The 13,363-nt window shown below is 47.6% G+C and overlaps 1 protein-coding gene across 1 annotated transcript in view; it reads left to right on the top strand.

Annotated features, from left to right (window-relative positions):
* The window catches only part of LOC141266088 (cytochrome P450 2C20-like), a 326,499-nt gene that overhangs the window by 282,614 nt on the left and 30,522 nt on the right, over positions 1–13,363 (top strand). Inside the window, exon 8 of the mRNA XM_073679996.1 lies at positions 4,822–5,009. Coding sequence (XP_073536097.1) covers positions 4,822–5,009 — 188 coding nt within the window. The remainder of the gene's footprint in view (positions 1–4,821; positions 5,010–13,363) is intronic.

The raw sequence follows: 13,363 nt of genomic DNA, 5'->3' as shown, positions 1-13,363 counted from the left end.
CGCATACCATCCACAGTCCAAGGGTCAAGTGGAGCGGATCAATCAAATCCTGACCAGTTACCTCCGGCACTTCGTTAATGCCCACCATTCAGACTGGGTGAATCTCCTGCCATGGGCCGAATTCTCTTACAATAATCACGAGAGCGAATCTTCCTCCAAATCCCCGTTTTTTGTAGTCTTCGGTCAGCATCCTCGGATCCCATTTCCCGTCTCCACCTCGGTGGACAATCCGGCTGCGGAATCTCTCGTTAGCAAATTTTCCTCCATTTGGGAGAGTACCCGATCCGCACTCCTTCAGTCGTCCGAGCGGATGAAAAAACACGCTGACAAAAAACACCTGGATCCTCCACAATTCCGTCCTGGAGATAAAGTCTGGCTCTCGTCCAAGTATGTCCGGCTCAAGATTCCTTCCTACAAGTTAGGGCCTCGGTTCATCGGCCCACTAGAAGTTATCAAACAAATCAACCCAGTGGCCTATAAATTGAAACTCCCGGCCAACTTGTGGATCCCTAACTCCTTCCATGTATCTCTCCTCAAACCCGTGGTACTTAACTCTTTTTCCAAGTCTACAGGTACGCCTCCTGCTCCGGTTTCCGCTGAAAACGAGTTTGAGGTAGAGAACATTCTGGCCACCAAAAGGGTAAGAGGAAAAACCTTTTTTCTGGTAGATTGGAAGGGGTTTGGTCCTGAGGAGAGAACGTGGGAGACCCGGGAGAACATCCATGCCCCTCTCATCCTTAATAAATTTCTATCTGGCCTAAAAAAGGGGGGGCCTAAAGGGGGGGGTACTGTAGCGTCGGCGTCCCTGCCTCCTGCTAGGCAGGGACGCTGTTCCCCTCACCTCTCCACTCCGTGCCCGGCGTCCTCCTCCCGCTCTGCTGGCAGCGCGCGCTGCTTCCCAGCCACTGTGCTTAGGGCGCGCGCACGCGCTCCCCCTCTCTTAAAGGGGCCGCGCGCACCGTCCTAAGGAGTCCCCAGCCAATGGCCGGAGGACCTCACCATATATAAGGCACCTCCTCCAAAATGGAGATGCCCGAGCAATGTTGTTGCAAAGCCTTCACTCTGCTTCAGCCCTCAGGTCCCGTTACCAGTTTCCTGCCAGTCACCTGCCAGATTCCTGCTTGATACCTGCCTGATATCCGTTTACCTACTTGCAAGCCTGCGGTCCGACGGTCTGCCTTCCGACACCTGTCAGTCTGTCTATGGACCAGCCTGCCCGCTCACCTGGGAGCGCTCGCCTGCTACCTGTCTGCTAGCCTACCTGGAGGCTCCGCCGTCACTTGCCGTGACCACCTGCCTGTCCAGAGACTCTTGCCTGCTCACCTGGGAGTGCTCACCTGCTACCTGTCTGCTAGCCTACCTGGAGACTCTGCCGTCACTTGCCGTGACCACCTGCCTGTCCAGAGACTCTTGCCTGCTCACCTGGGAGTGCTCACCTGCTACCTGTCTGCTAGCCTACCTGGAGGCTCTGCCGTCACTTGCCGTGACCACCTGCCTGTCCAGAGACTCTTGCCTGCTCACCTGGGAGCGCTCACCTGCTACCTGTCTGCTAGCCTACCTGGAGGCTCTGCCGTCACTTGCCGTGACTACCTGCCTGTCCAGAGACTCTTGCCTGCTCACCTGGGAGCGCTCACCTGCTACCTGTCTGCTAGCCTACCTGGAGACTCTGCCGTCACTTGCCGTGACCACCTGCCTGTCTATAGACTCTCGCCCGCTCACCTGGGAGTGCTCACCAGCCACCTGCCTGCTGTCCTTCTACCCAGAGACTGTCCCTGTCACTTGCCGTGAGAACCCGTCCTTCTACCCAGAGACTGTCCCTGTCACTTGCCGTGAGTACCCGTCCTTCTACTCAGAGACTGTCCCTGTCACTTGCCGTGACTACCTGCCCTACTACCCAGAGACTGTCCCTGTCACTTGCCGTGACTACCTGCCCGTCTTCCCTGGGAGCCACCCGCTTCCTTACAAGGACCGCCCCCTTGTATAGTTGCTCAGAGGTTCCGCCTCCCAGACCCGTTACAGTGGGTGTGCATAGTTCCTATAGCCTGTGCTTTTTCTTTGTACTATTTTGCTGTATGTCACCACAACCGGTTCCAGCAGTGAAATTAGGGGATAACTTTTCAACGGCCCAATGACAGGGAGCACAATGATTCCTCCAGAGGAACAAAACAAAGTTGTCTGTCCTGCCTGGTAATATCCATCTGATAAAACATGATATAGCTACTGAACCGGGTAAAAAATAAACCTTAAGCCCTATAGAATACCAGAGGCATGCTGAGAAGCAATCTCGATTGAAGTCAAACGTATGCTGGAGCTGGGAGTGATCGAAGACTCCCGAAGTGAATGGTCCAGGCCTGTTGTGTTCATTCCCGAATCCCAAACCAAACGGGACCTGAAGGTTTTGCAATGATTTCCAGAAATTAAATGAAATCTCAAAATTTCATGCATATCCATGCCCAGGTTATGTGAATTAATTGATAAACTTGGTAATGCCAGATACTGTACATAACGACTTTGGATGTTGCCCAGGGTTATTTGCAAGTTCCCTTAAAGAAAGAGGGCCAAGAAAAAAACATTTTTTTCCACCCAGGAGAGTTTGTTCCAATGCAGAACATGCCATTTGGCCTGCATGAAGCACCCGCAACCTTTCAGAGATTGCTGGACTTAATTTTGAGGCCACATAATACGCAGCAGCTTACATAGATGATGTGGTACAGACCTCAGTACAGACTGGGGACATCATCTTTGTAAAGTGCAAGCCATGCTATATGTGATCAGAGGGGCAGGTCTTACAATGAATCCAGAAAAAATGTGCCTTAGAGCTAGAGGAGGCCAAGTACCTGGGGGTTTATTATTTTCAGGGGCTTGATCAAACCCCAAATTAATAAAGTTGAGGCCATACAGAGTTGGCCTAAGCCAGTAACTAAGAGACAAATACAGGCTTTTTAGAGATCACATGCTGCTATCGGAGGTCGATACGAAATTTTGCCTTAAGGGCAATGTTGACGGACCTGAGAAGAGGAATATCTGTAATGGTGTCATGGTTTCCTGAAGCTGAACAAGCCATTCAGTGCCTCAAGTCAGAGCTGTGTGAACAACCTGTGCTAGTTACACCGGTTTTTTTTTGGTCCAGACAGACTCCCCTGACACAGGGTTGGGAGCCGTCTTGCCTCAAATTATAAATAAAAACAACTAGAAGGCAGTCCCAACCACCCAGGTCTCCAAATGCTCCAAAGGCACATACAGCATAAGAGAGACCGGCCAGCTGAGGCCAGCCAATGGAGGCGCCCACCCTGTTGTACACCTCTGTGTTAAAGGGACAACGAAGCAGGATGTGGTTCATGCTTTCCAGCATGGCACCACAATGCTCCCGAGGACAGTTCCTGTCCTCAGAGCTCCTACACTACAGATTGTCCCTCACACAAAGTTTCCCATGGAAGCAGCGCCAAGCCAAGTCCCAAAACTTCGAGGGAATCATGATAGAATTCAAAAGATGCAAACCCATCCCAAGATCCCAATTTGAGTGATCCCTGAGCACCAGAGGCTTCTGAAAATGGGTTAACAGAACCCTTTTATCAAGGAGCTTTCCCACATTCCCAGACCCCACCGGTGAATTACCTTTAGACTCCACAGCCCACCTAATCCACCTCTCCCCTCGCAACTCCTCCACCTCTGCCCTCCAAGACCGGGGTGTAAGTACTTTCAAAACAAGGGATCCGGAACTGCCGGGGCCGTGTCACTTGTTGCAGGGGGAAGACAGACTGCGAGACAGAAGTCAGGTGACCGGGAAGCTGGGGGTGTGTCCAGGGAGAGAACTGAGGAGTCAGGTGACCGGGGAGCTGAGCTCGTGTCTAGGAAGAGGGTGGAAAAGGAGTTTTTGCGCCGGAAAAGAGGCACTGGACAGTGGGAGTCAAGCCCGACTACAGGGAGAAGAGACCCAGGATTCCTGGAGCCGAGCAAGTGAAGTACACTGTTATGGACTAGGGGCTCAGCGGGTCAAACCGGAGGCTGCCCGCTGCCGCCAGAAGACGGAGCACTGTTTAGGCGGGGAAGCCGGAAGAAAGCAACACCCGCACCAGCCGGCAACTGCCTTGTGAGGAGCAAGTCAGCTAAGTGAAAAAACTGCCGATTAATACTGTGTCGACTCTGTAACATCTAGTCAAACTGTGGATTGTCAGTTATAGCATATTACCTGCAATTTCCTTGTTGTCCCCATATTTCCCCTGTTACTCCCTGCGTGGAGATTGACCCTGTTACAGTAAATCCCACCTGTTTATTAACCCTGTACTGACTGCTCTGTTTCTGTGTCACTGCATCTAAAGTACCTGTGTTACAAATACCTCCGAGTCCCCTCATGTATTGTAATCTCAGATTCTCTCAAGACCTTCTTACCTCCTCCGCTTTCCTACATTCATCATCCAATCATCTCAGATCTCCTGAGCATTCCCCAACCTCTGGACTTCAGAGGTTGTCTCCCACATTGTCTCCCACAGTTGGAACCTTTAGATGCAGCCTGAAAACTCATCTCTTCAGGAAGGTCTGCAGCCTGAAGCCTGCAATGACCCCGCTGTCACCTCACTACAACCGGAGCTGCTCAGACCCCTACACCACTTCCCATTCTACTATCTCTTTCTCCAATTCCCCGTAGATTGTCTTCTTCTGTCTTGGTCCTCTCTGTACCTGTTCATAAATGCTTATTTTATTTTGTTTGCACTTCCATATGATTGTTATTTGTATTATGTTTAAGTAATCCATCTTCGTATATACAGCACCCTGGAATTAATGGTGCTCTAAAATACTAATAATCTGATCTTTGTCTTACAGCTAAAGTTCAACAGGAGATAGATGAGGTGACCAAGTCCCTGCGATCCCCTGAGATCATGGACAAGCCCCAGCTGGCATATACCAGCGCTGTCATCCATGAAGCACAGCGAGTTCTTGACCTGGCGCCAACTGCTCTCTTCCATGCCGTCACTGAAGACATCAAGTTCAGAGGTTATACCATCCCAAAGGTACGGAGTATTTCTTACAATGGGCAATGTCTAGATTTTCTTACTTAATACCGGAGAAGTTTGGGGACAATTTCTGACACTTGATATAAGTAAATTAAAATATAAAAAAATATCATTTTTACCACCTATTCTTGTGCACAGGTGATGGCACTCAGCATTAGTGATGAGCGAATCTGTTCGAAATCCGATCTCAAATATTAAGTTTGACACGAATGTGGCACATTCAGATTTGTTGTAACATCCCTGGAAGAGTGCTTGCATAGTGCACCACCTCCTACCATGCAAGATCGCAATCTTACCCATCTGTCCAGCCTGCAAACCTTGCTCCAGTTCATGCTGTGTGCATTTCTCTTGTCTGATTGCTTAGGGTGGCGGCCCGGTTACTTCCTGAATCTTATAGCTGCAGTGGGCTCACACCTAATGCGTCCCCAGACAATTGCTGTGAGTCACTGGATATTTAAACCCCCTCCACCCAGAAGGAGGAGCCTGCGCAACACTAACTATCAGTGTGCTATCCGCCTCTGAGTTACCAGGTCCTGTTCTGCATCTTGTCTGTTTCTGCCATCCTGGGGGCCACATACCCAGGCCTTTTACCTGTATCTGTGACTTCTAGTCTGTTTCCACCACTCTGGGGGCTGTATACTGAGGACTGTTACCTGTGACTTCTAGTCTATTTCTGTCTTCCTGGGGGCCGAGTACCCAGGCTCATTCCTGTATCTCGTTTCAGTGTCAGTTCCTGTCTGAACTGTCTCCTAGCCTGTTACCTGTTTGTCTCTATGTCTGTACCTTCCCTTTTACTGCAGTGTCTGAACCTGCACCTGTTATGTTCTGCTACCCGAGCTAAGGAAAGAGAGGAGATCTGTCCCTACGATAGAACTCAGCTTAATCCCTACGATGTAACAGGGGACCTGATCCTGCGATCAGACCTGCTAAAGTCCTAAGCTAGTCTGTACGGAGACATATAGATGTGGGGAAGGAATCCCTACAAGTACTAAGGACTGGGAGGAAAATGGGACACCTCCTAACAGAAATAGTAGCAGACAGACGAACAAACAAAATATATAGAACAAAGAGGTCCGTAGACCAAGCAAACTAACAGAGTTAGATACAGAGCACAGGCTAGCTAGAAAGTAGTTAAACAATGAAGTCCAGCAAAGCCAGAAGGGCGGAGCAGGATTAAATAGGCCAACAAGGTCATGTGACCAGCAAAGGAAAAAAAACCTAAGAGCAAGGTTCTAACAGCACCTAACTCCAACTCGTTGTCTCTGTACTTCTGTTTGTGAGTTTAGAGTCCACTCGCTACTTAATTGGAAGTACCTTGTGTGTATCTGGTTCTGCTTGTCCCTTTTCCCTTCCTCTGTATCTACCTCCTGTGTTCTAACCATCTTCCTGTATTTTCCAGTCTGTTCCATGTGAACAGAGCCCTGTCTTCTCTACCAGCACCTTCAGCCCTGTTCTGCTCTGCTTTCTCACCGCACCAGCGGTTTTTCTCTGCTTTGCCTTGCCCACCGCTCCGGCGGTTCCTCTCTGCTCTGCCTTGTCCACTGCTCCGGCGGTTTCGCTCTGCTCTGCCTTGTTCACCGCACCTGCGGTTTCGCTGTGCTGTGCTTGCTCATCGCACCAGCGGTTCATCTCTGCTCTGCCTTGTCCACCTCTCTGGCGTTTCCTCTCTGCTCTGCCTTGTCCACCGCACCTGCGGTTTCGCTCTGCTCTGCTCTGCTTGCTCACCGCACCAGTGGTTTCACTCTGCTCTGCCTTGTCCACCGCTCCAATTGACCTTGCAGCCTTTTTTTTTGTTTTTGTGCAATTACTGAGATTCTCACACAAAGAGCAGGGCCCATGCCATAGAACAGTGCTGTGCAGAGCTTGTCAGTGCAGAGCTTCTGAGTGCAGAGCACAAAAAACTTTTTTTTTCATTTGCTAATATTTTAGTGCAAGCTGTGTTAGCCCAGATTCTCATTTTTTTGGTGGATGAACTTCAGTTTTATGCACAGTAAAACAAATATTTCTTTGCTGTTGCTAGCCACAGTCCACCAAAGATTTTTTTTGTGTCACAGACATGTTACACTCTGCTATAAGCCACCTAGTGCTTTTAGTGGTGGTGAAAATCAACTGTTTTCAGAGTAAAAAAAATATTTTTTCTGTTGCTAGTCATAGTCAACCAAAGATTTTTTGGTGTCACAAAAGCCACATACTATTTTAGTGTCACAAAAGCCACATATTATTTTAGTGGCGGTGAAATTCAGCTGTATGCAGAGCTTATGCAGAGTAAATAAATCTATTTTTTACTGTGACTAACATGATACAGCAGGCTAGATGTGAGTTTGAAATAACTTGGAGCATATATTCTATGTTATACAAGCCTCATCCACAGTCAAAAAATACTTTCTTCGATTCCTAATGTTATACAGCAGGGGATATCTCAGTTTGAATTAGTTTGAAGAGTATCTCGTATGTTATACAGTCCTCATCCATGCTAAAAAATACTTTCTTCTGTTACTAACGTCATACACTAGGCGACATCTCAGGTTGCCAAGGGAGGGTGGTTTACTGCGATCGAGGCGGGTTGGCGATACCAGAAAAACTGTTAGTGAAGGTGTTAGTGAAGATGAGGAACAAATGGAAGAGGAAGAGGTGATGGGCGAGCAACAGTCAGAACATGAAGAGGATAATCATCCTATCTCTGTTCATGTTTGGCGGGAGGGGACAGAGGAAACAAGCATCAGAATTACCCAGCTACCAGCACCGCATGGGCTTAAGACTCAGGAAAGCGCCCAACATATGAGTGCATTCTTGCTGCACTATGTGCAACATGGTCCCCGTATAGCTATGATTCAAAATAGTGCTGACAACTGGGTTGCCACTCTGTTAGATCCACGTTATAAGAGCAAATTTTATCAGATCCTTCCCGCCCTGGAAAGGGACCCACGAATGCTGGAGCATCGAAACACGCTTTTACACAGCCATAACATAGGTTTTCCCCAAGGCAGCAGTGAGGCACACAGAGTTCATCGCAGCTCTACACTTCCAAACTCTGGCACGTCAATTCGTCAACGCCAAAATATTAGCAGCAGCAGTAGTGTAAGTGGAAGAAACAATTTCTGTGAGTCCTTTCACACATTTTTTAGACCAGCTCATGCACCAGCACAGCAGAGTACAAGTCTGACATGTGGTGAACGACTGGAGAAGATGGTGCACTCCTGATTGAGTCTCCATCAGCTGGATTGTCTGTAGTGGAAGAGGTTTTGGTTCCAAATTCTACAATTTCTACTGTAATGAAATTAATGCCACTTTGCTAGTGTCTGACACTAATTTTTGGAAATGTGGAGAATCCTTATTGGGTCTCCATCTATTGGGTTGGCTGTAGTGGAATCTGTGTCGGTCCCCATTATACTACTTAAACTCTAGTGAAATTCATGCCACTTTGGTGGTTTTAGGCCCTCATTTTTTAAAATGTGAACACTCCTGATTGTGTCTCCATCTATTTGGTTTGGCTGTAGTGGAGGAGGTTTTGGTCCTCATTAAACTACTTCTATTCTGGTGAAATTGATGCCACTTTGCTAGTGTCTGCCAGTAATTTTTGGAAATGTGGGGTCTCCATCTACTGGGTTGGCTGTAGGGGAAGAGGTGTTGTTCCTAATTGTACAATTTCTACTTTACTGAAATTGATGTCACTTTTTTGGTGTCTGCCAGTAATTTTTGGAAATGTGGGGAATCCTTATTGGGTCTCCATCTATTGGGTTTGGCTGTAGTGAACGAGGTTTCTGTCTCCATTAAACTACTTCTACCATAGTTAAATTGATGCCACTTTGTTGGTGTTAAGCCCTAATTTAGGGAAATGTGAACACTCCTGGTTAGGTCTCCATCTCCTTGGTTTGTCATAGTGGAAGAGCTTTTGGTCTCCATCTATTTGTATAGTTATACTGTAGTGAAATTAATTATTTGGTGCAGATATTGTTCTCCACAAGGGGTACACAAACATGATTAATTCAAAATTGGTTTTAAATAAACAACCATCAGCTGCTTCTTCAAACGCATCTGCTGCTTCTTCCTCCTCCTCTGCTACCATGGCAAGTATTGTCACTCAGGTCTCCGACCGCAGAATCTATGGTTGTATACTCGCTAGAGTCAGGCTGAGTGAGAGCCCGTCAGCTGTAACAGAAGCGGAGACGCTTGCTGTGTTTGTTTCACTGAGCACACCACATGTTTCTCAATCCACCATAACATCTCCACTTGCACCTCACTCATGGTCCAGCAGTTTGTCCATTTCACCATACTCCGCCCTCTCTCAACACTGCAGCCAGCCATCAGTCTCGCAGTTCTGGTCACGTAAAAGATTATTTACTACTACACATGACAAAGCTAAGAGGTTGAACTCCACCATCTCCAATCTGTAGGCCACGAAAATGGTGGTGTCAGGCCCTAATTTTTTTAAATTTGAAGACTACTGAGTGGGTCTCCATCTGCTGGGTTGGCTGCAGTGGAAGAGTTGTTGGTCCCCATTACACTACTTAAACTCTAGTAAAATTGAGCCTACTTTGCTGGTTTCTGCCACTAATTTTTGGAAATGTGGAGAATCCTAATTGGGTCTCCATCTATTGGGTTTGGCTGTAGTGGAAGAGGTTTCTGTCTCCATTAAGCTACTTCTACTCTGGAGAAATTGATTGCACTTTGGTGGTGTTAGGCCCTAATTTAGGTAAATGTAAACACTTCTGATTGAATCTCCATCTACTGGGTTGGCTTTAGGGGAAGACGTGTCCTTCCTAATTCTTCAATTTCTACTGTAGTGAAGTTGATGCCACTTTGCCGGTGTCTGCCAGTAATTTTTGGAAATGTGGGGAATCCTGATAGGGTTTCCATCTACTGGGTTTGCTATAGGAAAAGAGGTGTCGTTCATAATTGTACAATTTCTACTGTACTGAAATTGATGCCTCTTTGCTGGTGTCTGGCACTAATTTTTGGAAACGTGGGGAATCCTGATTGTGTCTCCATAAATTGGGTTGGCTGTAGTGGAAGAGGTTTCTTTCTCCATTAAACTACTTCTGCTCTGGTGAAATTGATGCCACTTTGGTGGGTTTAGACCCTCATTTTTTTAAATGTGGTGTGAGGCAGTGACTGGGATCATATACGAGGGACGTTATATATCCCCCAGAATGTGTACAGAGACCTATTAAATCCATTGGAGTGCATTGCAGTCACAGACACAACTGGCTAAGGCAGATTAGTAAAACCCGGCAGGGCCTTCATTTCTTGAAGGAGGCTACAGGAAGGCAGTGGGGCGGCCTCCTCCCTCCATCCCGGGTTTTCCAGTGGCTCTTGCCACAGGTCCTTTAAAAACCTGCACTAAGGATAAGTGTTGTTCAGTGTTGGGATCTGCTAAGAGCATAGCAGAAAAGCATTAGAGGACTTCCTGGGAGAAATGACAGTCGGAGTAGATATGGTTTCCCTCTATGTCAGTCCTTTCACCGAGCTAAAGAATATGGCTGTGGTGAAATACAACTCTCACCGAGAGTCAGTGTCAGAGTGAAGAACATTGGTCCCAACAGAGGATTTGGTTGTGAGGAACCACCTTTCTCCCCCCAATAAAGAGCCCCATAGCAGCTTCAAGGTTTGTGCTATGAACTTTCAAGAAGGAGAAGACAGGACCCACTGGAGGATTCTCTGGTTCTCTGGTGGGTCAGTCCAACACTGCCGATAAACATCCTTGGCTAAGAAAAGTGTGTGGGAAGGTTCCTGGATACTCTATGGCAGCTTTTTTGCTGTGGCCTGGCTCCAGTGGAATGTACCGTACTTAGCCACATTCACTTGTCCATGTGTTTGTGGTTAGGCGGTCCTTCCCACTAAGTGCACTGGGGTGAGCACGGGTAATGTTCTGGGACCCATGCTTGTGGGAGGCGGGGACGACACCTAAAGAAATAGTATGGAGACCAAGCCGCCGCCATGAGGTTGTGAAAAGCTTCCACCTCTAAGAGCCCAACAGGCAACATTTCAACCACAAGCAGCTGTCCAGAAATGTGGCAGTTTAGTATTGCGGCCTGTGGGTGGGTGGGTGGCTGCCTGCATACTAGCGCTTGCATTCCAAGTAATAGAAAACTAAGGAGATGGATGGCCTCATCATCATCACAACCTGCAAGGTTTGCGCTATGAACTCTCCTGATGGAGAAGGCAGAGCCCACTGGAGGAGTCTCCGGTTCTCTTGGGCCAGTCCAACCCTGCGGAGAAGCATCCCTGGCTAAGAAAAGTGCGTGGGAAGGTTCGCGGACACTCTATAGCTTCTTTTTTACCGTGGAATGGCTCCAGCAAACCATAAGATTGCAATCTATGAGATCCCTTCACTGACTACTAGCGTATCCAGTTCAAACTACTAATACTGACATAAAAAGCCATCCCTAACCTTTCCTTTCCATACATCCCTGACCTAATCTCCTGATATATTGCCTTCCGTAATCTTCGGTCCTCCCAAGACCTCATTCTTTCCACACTTATTTGTTGCTCACCCAATCACCTCCAATACTTCTTCCAAATATCCCCCATCCTCTGGAATTCTGTGCCTCAACACGTCCGATTAGCCACCACATTCGGATTCTTAAGACACAATCTGAAAACCCATCTCTTCAAGACAGCCTACAGCCTACCATTGTCTCGCTGCCACCTCACCTTAACACCACCGGAGCTAATGCAACTCAACGACATACTGTCTCCTTCCCCACCATCCTGTAGAATGTAAGGCCGCAAGTGCAGGGTCTATAAGACTTAAGATGCAATATGGCACCTTGGCAAAGCCAAATTATGTTCTTCCTCTGATATCCAACAATAACAAACAGGTAATGCTGGAGAAACTTGTACCTACTGCCACTCAGTGTCTTCAGCTCCTTTGTGAGAAACTAATGTTTGCTCAGCCAGTCTACCAAATAAAATTCCAGAGGTATGGAAATTGTGGATGGCTTTACTTCTGGTACTGGGTGCTAATACTAAACCGTGGCGTGCTATTCACTGGATATTCCTGGCTGGTTAGAGACAAGCTCATTCCCACAGAAAAGTACCAGTAAGCTAAGGAGATGGTGGCCTCTATCATCCTGAAGGCATTTGCCCATTGTCTAGTAGTCTGGCTTTCATACTAAAGATCCTGCTCATTTTTATAGTTTTAAGTGAGAACCATGGTTTCTGCTGCAGCACACTCAGGCCGGAATATTAGCGGAGAAATTGCTGTACCATCAGGTTGAGGATGCGAGCCATGCAAGGCACGTGTCTGAGTTTGCCCCGGCGTAGAGCCGCCACCAGGTTTGCACCATTATCGCACACGGCTTTTCATTGCTCCAGTTTCAGTGAAGACAGCTATTGCTCAAACTTGGCCTGGAGAGCTGCCGACAACTCTTCACCTGCATGACTGCAATCTCCAAGGCATAATAATTTTAACACTGCCTGATAGTGGTGAAACTTGACTGCGCAGTATGGAGGTGGGGGGATTCTCTCTGCCCTGTTGGAACTTGTTTCTCAGTAAGACAGAGGTTGAGGGCGCAGGTGGAGGCCCTAGAGGAGGTGGAGGATGCAGAAGCACTGGAGGAAGTGTTAGATACAGAGGTTTGTCCCGAAAACCTTGGGGGTTCCAACAATTGCTGTGTAGTGACACTTTGGTGTCTACTGGTTTAGTTCTCCATCCCCTGGTGTGTAGTGGTTTAGTTCTCCAACCCTAGCTTTTTAGTAGGTTAGTTTTCCAACCACTGTTGTCTTATTAGTTTAGTTCTCCAACCCAAGCTGTTTAGTAGGTTAGTTTTCCAACCCCTGTTGTCTTATTAGTTAAGGTTCCCCATGTTCTGGTGTGTATTTGTTTCATTCTCCAACCTTAGCTGTTTAGTAGTTTAGTTCTCGAACCCCTGTTGTCTTATTAGTTTAGTTCTCCAACCCCTGATTTTTATGAGTTTAGTTCCCCATGTTCTGGTATGTATTTGTTTCTTTCTCCAACCTTAGCTGTTTAGTAGTTTAGTTCTCCAACCCCTGTTGTATATTAGTTTAGTTCTCCATATTCTGGTGTGTATTTATTTCTTTCTCCAACCCATCCATGTCCACCCCCAGGGGTTATCGTCTTGTGACGAGGGTTTGGATTCTTCTCGGACCCTACTTCGTCCTGGCCCGGATCAACCAAAAAAAATTTTGGGCATCGCTACACATGCTTTTGACGCGCCCAGGGGATGGGGATGACTCGGTACCCGGGCCTTTGTCTGGTTTGGGGATGTCGCGGTGGTCGGCTCCCGGGCCCGTACCCTCGGGTCACTCTTGAAAAAGGGGATTGAACTTGGATAAAATAAATAAGTAAAGTAAATAGTTTGTGACGCCACCTGTGGTACCTGGTAAGG

The sequence above is a fragment of the Phyllobates terribilis genome, unplaced genomic scaffold (genome assembly GCF_046119375.1).
Source record: "Phyllobates terribilis strain yellow unplaced genomic scaffold, ASM4611937v1 Scaffold_4__5_contigs__length_816908805, whole genome shotgun sequence".
In the NCBI taxonomy this organism is placed as follows: Eukaryota; Metazoa; Chordata; class Amphibia; order Anura; family Dendrobatidae; genus Phyllobates; species Phyllobates terribilis.
Note: the sequence above shows the minus strand (reverse complement) of the source record. Positions and strands in the feature narration are given on the sequence as shown.